The sequence below is a fragment of the Rattus norvegicus genome, chromosome X (genome assembly GCF_021556685.1).
Source record: "Rattus norvegicus strain SHRSP/BbbUtx chromosome X, alternate assembly SHRSP_T2T, whole genome shotgun sequence".
In the NCBI taxonomy this organism is placed as follows: domain Eukaryota; kingdom Metazoa; phylum Chordata; class Mammalia; order Rodentia; family Muridae; genus Rattus; species Rattus norvegicus.
Window position 1 is genome coordinate 129386218 of NC_141554.1, and position 14244 is coordinate 129400461.

A 14244-nucleotide genomic window follows, 5' to 3' on the forward strand; every position below is an offset into this window, starting at 1 on the left:
TTAAATACCATGAAGATATACTTTATCATTCAAACCGAAACAGTTCAAAGTAAAAAACACATTAATGATTTTGTCAGGAGGGGAAAAACTAGGACACATGGCCAACTCATTAGTGGCCTGCCTTTCACATTTATCACTCACATATATTTTAACCTGTTCCCAAAATGGCCACTGTTCTGAAACCTGAAACATTCTCAAATGGGAATTCATATTAGCCAAGACCAAACTCTACATAGTCAGTGAGCCATTTTAAGTAACTCACCTAATCCTAGGCATTAAGAGTAATAAACTAAAGTAACTCCAACTCAACAAACCCTCAGAGAGTAAGTCTTTTTTAAAGGTAATATATGTCTAGCAATGTTATCTGTTGGGACTCAAAGTTATAGAAAGCACAAAACTGATAGGGAAGCCATGCTCAGTTATTTAATCAATAGCTAAAATCCAAAAAATAAATTTGCAAAACATATTATTTGTAAATCCATGTTTTCCTCAGAAACACTACCTTTAATTAGAAATCAAAGGATTATTCATTTTTGGAGAAAAAAATTCTTACAAGAATTTTTATTCTGGATAAATACAAACCAATTTGTAACTCTCAAAACAAAACTACTTTTAATGAGATTGACTAATCTTACTCATTTTAAAATTAAGAATCAAAAGGGAACAACAGTTAAGAATGTTTGAGGTTCAGAGAAATCTCATTGAATGACATGGTATAGTTACTAAAATTGCAGAAACACAGATTAATGTCAGAAAACTTGACTTTTTTACTTGAAATTAGCTCATTTACCTCAAACTTAGGTAAATATACAATATCAAACACTCAAAAAATTATACTAAAGTTAATTTATAAATTGTGATGATACTTGATTTACAAAACTATATTCTGTATAAAGTTTAAAATGATTGAAGATTTACAGAAACATTTACATGTTTGTGAAACCTTGAAAGAAGTCATTCAACATGAACTTACCACAAAGTTGTAATGCAAAATAAACATTTCCTACCTACCTAATATGCAGAACACGTCAGCAAGGATAGAAGGCATATCCTCACGGAATTCCTACAATAAAAAAAGATTTACAATCAGTTCCAGAATAGCACAGAAAAAGTGTTATTATTTCAAAACAATTCTCATCAATCAACTAGAAGTCAACTCCAACATGTCTACATTAGATTCTCCAAGTAAGTTTCATAAAGGTGTGTGGTACAGGCCTTTAATCCTAGTATAGAAAGGCAGAGGCAGGGAGGCTTCTGTGATTGCAAAGTCAGTATGGTCTCCAAACCCCTGGCTAGCCAGGGCTACATATACACAGTAAGATCCTTTCTCCAAAAAAGGAAAAAAAAAACACAGTGTAAGTAGATCAAACATTTAAAAATGGTATCAATTAAAAGCAATTATTCCCTAATTCAAGATTTTGTGACAAAGAAATGATTATCAAGTTTTCTTTTATTTTCTTTATTCACTCTTTGTTTATACCTTTTGGGGGAGAAAAACTGACCCAAAATCTTGTTTCTAGATGAAAGCACCAGCATTATCCCACATTTGCCTCTTGACTTGCTACTTCATGATCAATTTTAGAGACATTTCCCATTACTAAGAATCACAGTTCAGTTACTGTAATTAGTAGTTTACTAGCACTATAGCAACCCTAAAATTCATCTATTTTTAGAGACTGTAAGAAAGAAACTATAAAGAAAACACTGGCAGCTGCCAAGAATCATATAAATCCATTTGTGTGGTTAAGATACTGCACAAATATATATTAGTATGGAAAAGCCATGACAAAGGCAATGCAGTGTAAAAGCATGGACATTAATGAAGTATTCAAAATAAAGGACACAATAACTTCAAAAACACAGTATACCTAACATTTATTTAGACTATTTTTATGAATGGAAAAATAATTACAGTCAACTGTACATACAGACTAAAATCATATCAACTCTCAATTTACAGAAGGAAATTATCTTAGTGGTCTATCAGTTGTTCAAGGGCTATGAATGCAAATTCTCAGATTAATTAACAAACAGAAGTAGAAAGACACAAGAGTTTTTCCAAAGAAATAAACCACTTCAATAAGAACTATCTTAACTGGAAACAGGGTTAGAAAGGAAGAAAAAGACATATTAAAACTCGTACTGCTCAAATGTACTTAGGGAGGGCTGGGAAGCATCACAACAGCTAAACTTTAAACTTCCATTAAAACTACCTAAGAAAAGCACAAAAATCGTATGAAGCAGATTCAAACTCCCAAAAAAAGAACTACAGAAACATGAAACATATAGAAAATTCACATAAATTCCTGAATACCATCTCAGTATTAGAAAAGTTGGACATATAATTTTCACAAATCTAAAGATCAGCCTAACAACATAATAGCACACCCCTTGAAATTATGAGTTTACAATAAACACTTTAACAATTATCAAATTATCAAACAAACAGAATGAAGTCATTAGTAATCTACCCTCAATCTGCTTTTAGAAGTATTTACTGGCCTAAATCCTCCAGTAAATGTAAGTAAAATCAAATTAGCCACTTAAAGGGTTTTTTTTAAACTAGATGTTATTTTCTAAAAGTAGGAAGTAGATACAAATGAATGCAACCACAATTTAAGATAATTTAATTCTTAAAAGAAAAATGTAACAGTAATTATCAAAAAGTAACATTATTTGAAGAAAATACTATATTTCTAGAGTCAAAATATGAGTTAAGAAGGCTTTAACTTCATCACAGTACTTTTGTTTTACTCAACCCAGTTTATAGAAGAACTCTGTCTTCCCTACAACCAGAAAAAAAAAAGACTAAAATATCAATTTCTGTTGGGCAAAAATGGTTTACCAATATTACCTTTAAAACTATTATACTGACAAAATACATGCTATACACTTCGAAGAGCTTTATAGCAAAAGTGAAAAGATACGCAACAATCGCTGTTTTCGATGTATATACTTACACTAATGTCATTAAGAACACTGGATGCCTGTTCGTGCTTTAAATTTCCCTTAATGACATGGTATGACAACTCATAGAGAGCTTGCTGAAAATCTGTTGAACATAAAAGACAGGGTGTAAAGATAGTATCTTTAACAAGAAAGGCAAACTGGAAAATCTATTCTTTCTTATTTCTCATAATCATTATAAAACATGAGTAATAAAACATATTTATAAGAGTATACTGTAAGAACTTATCCTTTTACTTCTACAAAAGCATTAATAGATTTAGGAAAAGTTAACCATTTGTTCTCTACTGAAACTAGAGTTTAAGTATTTCCTTCTCTTTTCTCCATGGCTACAAATCTCAGATTCACACATTTAATATACTATGGACATCATTTAATATTTTGATTCTTCTTCAATACTTCCTTTTCTTTTCCAGTAGTCCTGGAGTTTAAGCAAGTGCTCTATCAAAAATCACAGCCACTTTAATATTACACAATGTCTCATTAAGTTGTGAAAGACAATTCTGCCTCAACGTCCCAGGTACTGAATTTACAGACATGTACTAACACAGCTGACCCACTAACACATTTTAAAGCACTTTCTCAGAATATTTCAGAAATATTTTAAATGAGTACACTATACCCCAACAAGATATAAACAAAATTTACCATTTCCCCCCTGCCAGCCACTTTCACAGATTTGTCTAAATGTGTTCAGAGTACACTCACTTCAATCTTGGTGCTACAATGAAACCTAAGGAGAAGAGTTAAGCATAATAGGAAATTTTTTCCAAAATCTAAATTTATTTTCCTCTTAAATTTCTATCAGAATTCAAAAAATAAAGCCCTATGTAAAAGTAAAAATATATGTATATAAACAAAAACTGCTATTTTATGAGAATTGTCAACTACAAGTAACCACGCTATTATCACCACTTCATTTCCTCAACAGTAAGTCTTTTATTGAGTAGGGAGTTAGAAGTTGCCTTAACACCTTCGAATCATTTTTTCCTGTATATTTTTTCTCCTTCCAATCATTAAAAGTGGAAAAACAAGGAGTGCTAAAAAACACTAATAGAGGGTTACTGACATAATCAGTTGATAAAGTTCTTGCCTACCATGCAAGAAGCTCTGTTTTCTATTTCCTATGACATAAAACCAGGCATAGTAACCTGTAATCCAGGCACTTGGGAGATGGAGGTAGACAGACAGATTTGCAGTCAATCTCAGCACATATATCAAGTTCCAGATCAGCATAGTCTACCTGACACACTCTCCAAACACTAAAACACAAATATAAAATAAAGCCTAGGAGCTAGAGCAATGTAGCTCACCTAGCAGAGTGATTCCCTTGCATTTCTGAGATCCTGAGGTCAATGCCCAGGATGATGAAATAGAAAAGTACTCAAAGGAAACTTATTCCAAAACATACAAACACCAGGTATGGTAGGAAACTGCCAGTCCTCAGTCCCGTCATTCATTCAGAAAGCAGGGGCAGGAAGAACACATGAGATCCTTCCCCACCCTATTTCACCCACAAGGAATCTAAAATAAAGCCTAGTTAGAATCCCCTTTTAGGAGCTGAAAAGGGCGCTGTGAGCTCAGAGATCAGGGAGCTTAGATGAAAGCAATGCAGATGATAGTGACTTGGTTTTTGATGTTTCAAAGGGAAACAAAGACTCTACCGGGGCCATTTGTGTGATATTTTGTGTTAAGAATCTGTAGGGCAGCAGAGTGGAGATACCTGTGATTAACAAGAGACCAGAACCTAGGAACTGATGCTTGTTAGCTGGAGCATAAAAATATGTGGTGATTGTGAAAAGACCAGCACAGGAAAGCTAGTCCTGCTCCTCACCAGCTGTGGCACTCAGGAGAGCTGGCTCCATCCTTCACCTCGGCAAGCAAGGGAGAGCTGGCCTGCTGGCTTGGACATGAAAGCTAGTGAGCTGACCAACTCAGCTACCAGCCAGGCCCAGATCAGAGCTTTGAGTAAGCCCACCCCAACATCTATCCCATCTAGGAGCTGCTGGAGTGTGTGAAGGGACCAGTCCTACAGAAGCTAAGTTGCAGAATCTGCATGACTCAGGGCAACAATCCTGGTGAGAATCCAGTCTTGATGGTATAGCAGAAGTCAGAGACCTCAGACCACACGAATGAATCATTGCAATGAACATTTGCAAGTAAAGCTGTTTGGATAAAAGGGTATACATACTGTGTGACACACTGTGACACACCAAAGCTTCCACACCAAGATGTTGGGGGGGGGGGTTGTTCATTTCATTTTTAGTTTTTCTTTTGTGGGGGAGGTTGCAAGGGTAGAGGGCAGATATAGAGGGATTAGGAGATAAATGGGGTTGGGGGTACATAATGCATAACTCACAAAGAATCAATATTTTTTTAAAACATAAGGCAAACAAAAAGGACCAGAAGACATGAATAGAATTAAAATAAAAAAAATGTGGATTTATTGATTGTTGTGGGCTGAGAAAGTGTTGAGATTAACCCTATATTCTTACATGTTTCCTCTTTCAACAGAAAGATAGTGCCCACAAGAATTCTCCTATGATACCTATTATTTTCATATTACCAATTATTCTTGAAGCCAAGAATATGTGAGACGTGAGACTCCCTTCCTTCCTTCCTTCCTTCCTTCCTTCCTTCCTTCCTTCCTTCCTTCCTTCCTTCCTTCCTGAATACAATACTCTCTAGCTTGAGTGGTTTCAAGTAGGATGTGGGAGTCATGGACATTTTTCTTTCCTGCAACTCCTTTAATAAGGCAAAGATCCACTATTATCCACTCTAATTAGGCTAACTTGCAGGGGAACCATAGGCTTGGTCTGGCCTGGCTGCCTTGAGACGTATGACTCAGATTTTCAGGTTAGAGTCCATGGCTCATGGAGCACAATATGCCCTGCAGTTCTTGAGACACTAATGCAGTTCCTCAGGCAGTGAAAGGTTCAGGCCACTTTGTGCTTCTCTGTATGTTCCTCAGAAGTCAAGAAAGTATGTTAAGCTTGACAGGACAGTTGGTCTTAGACATGAATCTTGTGAACCCTGAATAGCTTACAAACATCATTATATCCTGGCAACTACAACGGTATTGATCCTGGCAACTGCCATTATATTCTATTTCTCATAAAGGTATAAAAAGCCTGACTGCCCTCAATAAAAATTGTCATAGTAGCTAGAGAGGTGGTTTAGCATTTAAGAGCACTAGCTGTTCTTCTAGAGGACCCAGGTTCAATTCCCAGCACCCACATGACAATTCACAATTGTCTGTAAGTCCAGTTCCAGAGGATCTGACACCTTTACACATACACACAAAAAAGGCAAAACAGCAATGCACATAAAATAAAAAATAAATCATTAAAAAATTAACAAAAAATAAAAAGTCACAGCCTCAAAAGAAGAAGAGAAGGAAAAGGAGGAGGAAGAAGCGGAGGAGGAAGAAGATAAGACAAAATCAGTGAGGCAAAATCTTCTGGGAAATATTTCCTTGGAGTCAGAAAACAAAGCTATGGTCCTAAGGGAGCCAAGATTATACCTCATGCTGGCAGAAGAATTAAGTAATTCTGAAGAGTTCCCTACTCATTTTATAGGCATTAGAGTAGTGGTTCTCAACCTTCCTTACGTTAAGACACCTTAAAACAGTTCTTTATGTTGTGGTGACCTCCAACCAGAATATAATTTTTATTGCTACCTTATAACTGTAGCTTTGCTGTTATGAATCATAATATAAATATCTGATATGCAGGAGGATACCTGATATGCGACCCCTGTGAAAGGGTTGTTTGATGCACAAAGAGGTGGTAACCCACAGATTGAGAACCACTGCATTAGAGAATTATGAAGAGTAACACTCTGAGAAGCCAGGAGAGGCCATTGGTAAAAGTCTGACCTCCGCTGCAGTAAAAGTCTCAGGACTGAAGAGGACATGGAGAGCAGCTGAGGCATGACATCATGGGAGACCAAGACAGGCCATGTGTGAATATACAGCCTCAACCAAAGTAGAAGGCCCAGTAATGAAGCAGTCACAGAGACAAGAAGACTTCGTGCCTTGTGACAGGATCAGAGTCCCTGAAGAGAACTCAAGAGAGGACAGTGGTGAAGATGCAACCTAGTTATATCAGGAAACCTCAGTATTTTGGAGAAAGCAGATGAATGCCAAGGACAGCGAAGCTATGGAGTGGAGCCAGCCCGAGCCTAGGAAACTAGCTGGGTGAGCTGTGGATGGCAAAGCCAGAGTGCCACTGCCACGGCCCTTGGTGCCCAGATGACAATGAGTAGGTCCCAGACATCAAGCACCGAACTCTGTTCACTGTGAAACTTTGCCTTGGCTTTTCTTTGACTGCGCCCTGGTTATTTTCTCCTGGAGTAAAAAAATAACCTTTTAAAACAAGAACACATAGTTCAGAGACTGAATTGTTAAAGCGACTATAGTTTTTAGAAGGAATTTGTATTTTGGAGACTATGGATATTTTACAGATGCTTCAACTGTGAAAGAAACTTTAGGTGTTTTAAAGAGACTTCACTTGATCTTAGCCAAGAAGCGATGTTTTAAAAAGTTAACTTTTAAAGTATTTGAAATTTTAAAGAATGAGACTTTTAAAGTTGGAATATTTTATATTGTGACATTAACATTAATACAAGATCTTGAGGATGAACAAAAAGAAATGTTAGGGTCTAACAATGCTTTGCTTGTGTGTCAAGTTGACAAAGGGCCAATTGTGCTAGCTAGTTTTATGCTAATTTGACACAAACTAGAATCACTTGGGAAGACCAAACCTCAACTGAGAAAACGTTTCCTACCAGACTGGCCTGTGGGACATTTTCATGATTGTTTTTTGATGACTGCTGTAGAAGGGCCCAGTTCACTGTGGGCACTGTGACCCTTGGGCTGGTGATCCCAGGTACTATAAGAAAGCAGGATAAGTATGCAGGAGTAAGGGGTAGGCTGTAAGCAGCACTCCTGAAGGACTTAAACATTAGCTTCTGCTTCCAGCTTCCTGTCTTGAGTTCCTGCTCTGATGTCCCTCAATGATAGGCTACAAGTTATAAAATAAAATAAACCCTTTCCTCCCCAAATTACCTTTAGTCATGGAGTTTTGTTACAGCAACAGAAACCCTAACCAAGAAAATGGTGCTTTAAAACTACCAAGATAGCCAGAGTTGGAAAACTTTACACTTACATTCACAATGTGCAGGGAAACATACAACCTTCATATATAATTCAATAAATACTTCACATTAGTGCTAACATTTTAGGAAAAGCAGTTTTAAGGCTAGCAACTAGACAAAGGGATACTTGCATATAAGTGTTTGATGTCAGGTCCTTTCAAAGGAGCAGTATGAGCTCTTAACTGCTGAACCATCTGTCTAGCCAACAATACTGTTTCATTGCTAAAAAGCAGAGAAAACTTTAAAAGTGAACAAGCAGTATGAACAATGTAAATTGTGTCCCTCAAATGAACTTAATTCCAATGTATAACAAGGAATATGTAAGAGAGAATACTATCCATAATAAAACTAAGACACAACAGAGCAGATTCTAAAGATGGGATTAAGTCAGTTTCCTCCACGAACCACCAAATAGGATCTTACACCAAAGCTTGGCTACTGGCAGAGATTAAGCAATGGGCCTGTGTGTTAAAGGGAAAAAGAGGAGAAATGGAAGGAGAATAATGGTTATTCAGACAGTAAGGCCACAGCCATAACTATTTTTGATTCATGTGTAAACCAAAACAAGTAAATGAACTATAATCATATACTTTTTTTTTCTTTTTTTCGGAGCTGGGGACCGAACCCAGGGCCTTGCGCTCTACCACTGAGCTAAATCCCCAACCCCTATAATCATATACTTTTAAGGATTCATGCAATCATTCAAAACTGAAATTTTCAATCAAACAAGATCAAAATTAAGTAAGTCTAAAACTAATAAGCACAGAGAAGAAAAAGTAAGTAATCCAGTGTTTGGGGAGTGCTTTCTCTTTTGGAGGAGGGGTCTCACAATGTATCCCAAGGTGGCTTCAAACTATCCATCCTCCTGCCTCTGCATTCCCAGTACCACCAACCCAGGCACAAAACCTTCAACCTATAATCAGTTTTGCCTACAAGATGTGCCAAGGTAATGGTGGCGCACAACTTGTGGAAATGACCAACCAAAGACTGGTTCAATTTGAAGCCCACACAAGAGGGAACCCATGCCTGATACAGCCTGGATGGTCAGGAAATAGAGCACAACAACCCAGAGACCTACAATAGAACCAAACACAACTGGTAAGAAACAAGCAAATGAATCAACAAAATGATCCCTAATGATATTTTGCTATACTTATAGATGGATGCCTAGCCATCCAGCAAATGATGGGAGCAGAGGCAAAGACCCACAGCCAAATATTAGGCAGAGCTCAAGAAATCCTGCAGAAGAGGAAGAGGAAGGACTTTAGGAGCCAGAGGGAATGAGGGTACAACAAGAACACAACCCACAGAATAAACTAAGCAGGGCTCATAGGGGCTCACAGAGACTGAAGCAGACCCTATATGGGTCTGATGAGCTAGGTCCTCTGCAAATCCATTACGGTTACATATCTTAGTGTTCTTATGGAACTCCCAACAGTGGGAAAAGAATGCTCTCTGACTCTTCTGCCTATGCTTAGGACCCTTTTGTTCCTACTGGACTGCCACTTCCGGCTATGACTTACAAGTCTCTACACAGTGTAGCGTGTTAGGCCATGTTCACTTTCAGTAGATATCCCTGGAAAGGGTTTTTGGAAAGGAGACAGAGGAGGAATAAATCTAGGGGAGAGGGAAGGTGAAAGAGGGGACTGAAAGAAATGGAGGCAGAGGAAACTGTGTTTGGAATGTAATATATGAGAAAAGAATTTTATACACATATACATATATGAATGCTTTTATGCTTTCCTACACTTCCAGCAGTCAACTTTACTAGGCAAAACAAATGTGTAGACATACACAAACACATACTTGAAAGTCATTATTAGTGATCATACACATTTTCTTGGAATACTGGAAACAAAAAAAACGGGGGCTTCTAATTTGCCTGGCCAGTGCTCTACTGCTGAGCTATACATTTATACAGCCTTATTATATGACTTTATAAACAAGGTCAAAATCTAGTACTTTTGGGTTTTACCCTAGACACATTAAATGACTTTTTTGTTTGCTATTTCGTTGGTTGTTTTTGAGACAGGGTTCTACTATACAGCTCAGATTAGCCTAGAACTCACTCCATAGCCCAGGCTGGCTTTGAAATCACAATATTCATCTCAGCATCCAAAGTTCTACGATTACAGGAACGTGCTACCAAACCCAGCTGAGATGTTAAGTCTTAAAACAACGCTTCCTATAACAGAAACCAAAATTTGGTGTTCCCTGGCTAAAAATACTTTCCCCTCAAGCCTCCAAATGTTCCATCTAATAAATATATTCTCTCAAATTAAGGTAATACTCAATTTTTGATAAAACCAAAATAAATAATACTCAATTTTTGATAAAACCAAAATAAATTTTTCTATAGGAAAAACATTGTTCTTAATCATCTATTCACAATGCCATATAACTATAATAATTGTTATATAAAATAAACTATTAGTTATAAAAATACTGACTTTATACTAAAAAGTACAGGACTATCTTCAATAAAAGCTATAAATAAAAACACTATAAATCAGACACAATTGCTTTTATTTTGGCTTGTCTTTTGCCAAATCCATGTTCCTAGTTTTAAATTAATGAAAGCTAAACAGTGAAATTCCATAAAAGTAAAATCTACATCCTGCTTAATTATGGAACATTTTTACTTAATATATCCTATCTGTGTATACAGCAAACACTCCTTTGCTTATATTTTCCATGACAACTGCCTTTAACAAGCTCCCCAGATACCACCTGAACACATCCAGCTTGAGCAAAAACACTGAACTGGGTTGATGGAAATTTTCTAGTACAAATATGAGCAAAACTGTTTTTCTTTCAGGATAGCTTTCTCTCACATTTATGACTGGTACAGCTAACCACAGAAATTTAAACAAATGTACAAACAATTATAAAAGACAGATGAAATAATGTGTGTATCCAAGATGTATAGTCTTAGTGTTAACTACAGTTTTATTACTGACCATAAGGTCTTAATTACATGCATTCTTATACTTTTGGTTTCCATACATAAGACCAAATAAAGATATACAATTTTAAACAAAGCAAAAACGATAGCTATGATACTTTTAAAAATCATACCTCTGTAGGTCGAACTGTCATGGCTTTTGTTTTCACTGAGAATCCGGCATAAATGCAAACTAGAATTAAAAAAAAAAACAAAAAACAAAAAAGTATCAATTTCCAATCCTAAAACATTTGATTCCTAAAGAACAAGTTTTAGCTCCTAAAGAGTATATGGAAATGTCCCAGATGTATTTAAATACCTATGATCATGACAAAACCTTTTAACCCATCAGAATTAGAGATCAATCAACCCATCTTTCTGAAAATTAGCAAATCATTTTTTACATAAAAAATTTTCTGCCTCTCATTATGAACATTGGGTAACTCAACAGTAAATAAGAAATGTCTCTACTTGACATAGTGATGCATGGTTGTAATCCTAGGATTTAGGAGGTAAAGAAACCAAAACAAACTACTACCATAGTAAATTTGAGACCCTATCTCAAATAAAATGTCTCCATTTTGAACTATTTCCGCCAACAGAGGAAATGGTGGGTAAGAAATCTAGATTCCTCCCTCTTTTTTTCCTTTGAACAAAGGCTAAAACATAAAGGGAGCACTGTAAGTGAGGGTGGGCAGAGAAGAGGGAATGATTAGGGTTGGATATGACCACAGTAAATTGTGCACAGAAATTAAAAGATCATAATGAAACCCATTATTTTGTATAATAATATATGCCAATAAAATGATAGAATTAGAACATCTTCCTTTTAAGATCCCTAATAAAAAAATCTACCATCTGTCAGTGGCTTTTTACACCATGGAAACAGACTAACAAAGCATTATGTCCCAGCTACTGATGAAATAATACACCATCCAGAGAAAATAAAATCAGAATGTCAAAGAAATACTGCATTCTCATCTTCAATATAACACTATAGATAACATGCTATCTACTACAAAAACAAAACAATAAAATAATGAAAGGGAAATATAACTGAAACAAGATTGACAAGGAGTTGGTGATTACTAAACTAGAAACTAGAAAATGTTTGTGCAACCCAAAATAAAAGCAAAACAAAACAAAACAAAAAACACCAAAAGGGGCATCTTACAGGATATGAATTAATACACTGAGGGGAAGGGTATCCCTTATCTATACCCTATCTACAATGCTTAGAACAAAAACTATTCCAGAAATTACTTTTTTGCATATTTCTGTTCAAAACATTTTTATGTACCTAAGATAAGACTGAGGACTAAAACATAACACGAAATATATTTTGTTTCATATATACCTCATACGTATATAAAGAACTGGTTTCATGTATGTGTGTTTATTTTTCTTAGTGTATAGCATGTTCATGTGCCTGTGGAGGGCACAAGGTGTCAGATCCCCTGGAGCTGGAGTTACAGGCAAGCAGCTGTGAGCTGCTCAACATAGGTCCCAGGACCTGAACTAAAATCCTCTGAAAGAGCAGTTAAGTGCTATCAACTGCTAAACCATTTCTACAACCCTCTAATAATAATCATATATATTTAACTTTATGCATTCAACATTTTGCTGTACAGTGACAACACATATGCCATTTTATTACTTAGTAGACAGACTTGCAAGTGAGAACCTGGACATGCTCAGAAAAGGTGTTACTGTAGCTGAAAGGGACTAACAGGGTCTTGTTTTCCCTGGAGATACAAATAAACCATGCTTTTAAGCTGTGTTCTTTCAGCCTGTCAGTAATGGAAGTTTCTACTAGCAGTATCTCAGTACTCAAGTTTCAGACTTTGGAGCATTTCCAATCTCAGCTTAAGGATGTCCAAGTCCTTTTCCTTCCTCCCTTTCCTTCTCAGTGGAATCATCACTCTTATGCTTGCAAGATCATTTGTCCTTATATTTGATTGTTTTTGCTCTTAGCAGCACCACTTTCTCCCCCATACACACAGTGGGATCTTACCCACTTCCAAGGCAGTAATTCTTAGGTGTATCTACCTCCAATTTTATCTCTACACCAAACACATTTACAACTGCTACTGGATTTTCTAACTCAGATGCTTAGTAGACATGCTCAAAAAAAAAAAAAAACAAACACTCAACCCTAATATCTTGACCATCATCTTTCAGCATATCTGCAACACAGAGACTGTCTAAAGAAATACTGCTTATGAATAAAATCCTTAGCATCAAAAATTTATTATTAATTTATGCAAATTCAGAACACAGGGCTGGAGTATAGACCAGTGGTAAGTCACTTCTTAGCATGCATAAGGTTCAATCTCCAGAACCAACAAAAAAAAATGTCTGAGCTCTAAAATATCTGAGGTTTGGAGGGGTAGTTAGTTAGGGTTTTGTTTCCCAGTGGCTCTACCTCCAGAGTGCTTGCCTAGTTTTTTTTGTTTGGCAGACACCATATATCTTACCTTGTAGCCCAGGCTAGCCTGGCACACTTGATCTTCCAACCTCAGTGTCACAAGCACTGAGATTCCAAGTGTGTAACATCATATCCAGTGCTGTCATTTTTTAAAATGTCATTTAAATACCCTGATAAAATGAGAAGTTTACATAAACAATTCCTACCCAACATTAAATTATTACCAGTTGTCTGCATGAAAACTACTTGTAAATCTGTCTTTATTTTTTCAGACAGGGTTTTTTATTTAGGGTTGGAATATACTCACTATGTAGCTTTGACTAGCCTCTAATTCAATGTAATTCTCTTACCTCGACCACCCAAAATGCTAGGATTATAGGTAGTCACCAACATGCCCATGACAGTGGTTTTTGTTTTTTTTTTGTTTGTTTGTTTGTTTTTTTGGTAGTACACGTCTTTAATGCCAGCACTCTGGAGGCAGAGACAGATGAATCTCTGTGAGTTGGAGGCCAGTCTGATCCACATAGTGAATTCCAGGCCAGTCAGAGGTACATATTCAGACATGACAGTGGTTTTTAACTGTAAGCTTAACTATCTTGTTTTTATAGAACACCATTTTTTCCACTTAAGAAACAACTAACAAGCTATGATTACAACCAACCAAGTTTGTTACTTCAAGGAAAACAGTATTTGTTGTCAATGATAAACTCTAAGCTTTTGAGCTAAAATAATTTTGAAAATCTTGTTT

At 36.3% G+C, this 14244-nt stretch overlaps 1 protein-coding gene across 4 annotated transcripts in view; it reads right to left on the reverse strand.

Annotated features, from left to right (window-relative positions):
* Nucleotides 1–14244, reverse strand: part of Thoc2 (THO complex subunit 2) — a 114573-nt gene that overhangs the window by 86339 nt on the left and 13990 nt on the right. For all 4 annotated transcript variants that reach the window (XR_015646270.1, XR_015646271.1, NM_001191756.2 and 1 more), the window contains 3 exon segments: nucleotides 11203–11261; nucleotides 2961–3052; nucleotides 1012–1063 (listed from right to left, as the gene is read on the reverse strand). Coding sequence is in view for 2 of the 4 variants with exons in the window: in NM_001191756.2 (NP_001178685.1) it covers nucleotides 1012–1063; nucleotides 2961–3052; nucleotides 11203–11261 (203 nt within the window). In the remaining 2 variants the exon portion in view is untranslated.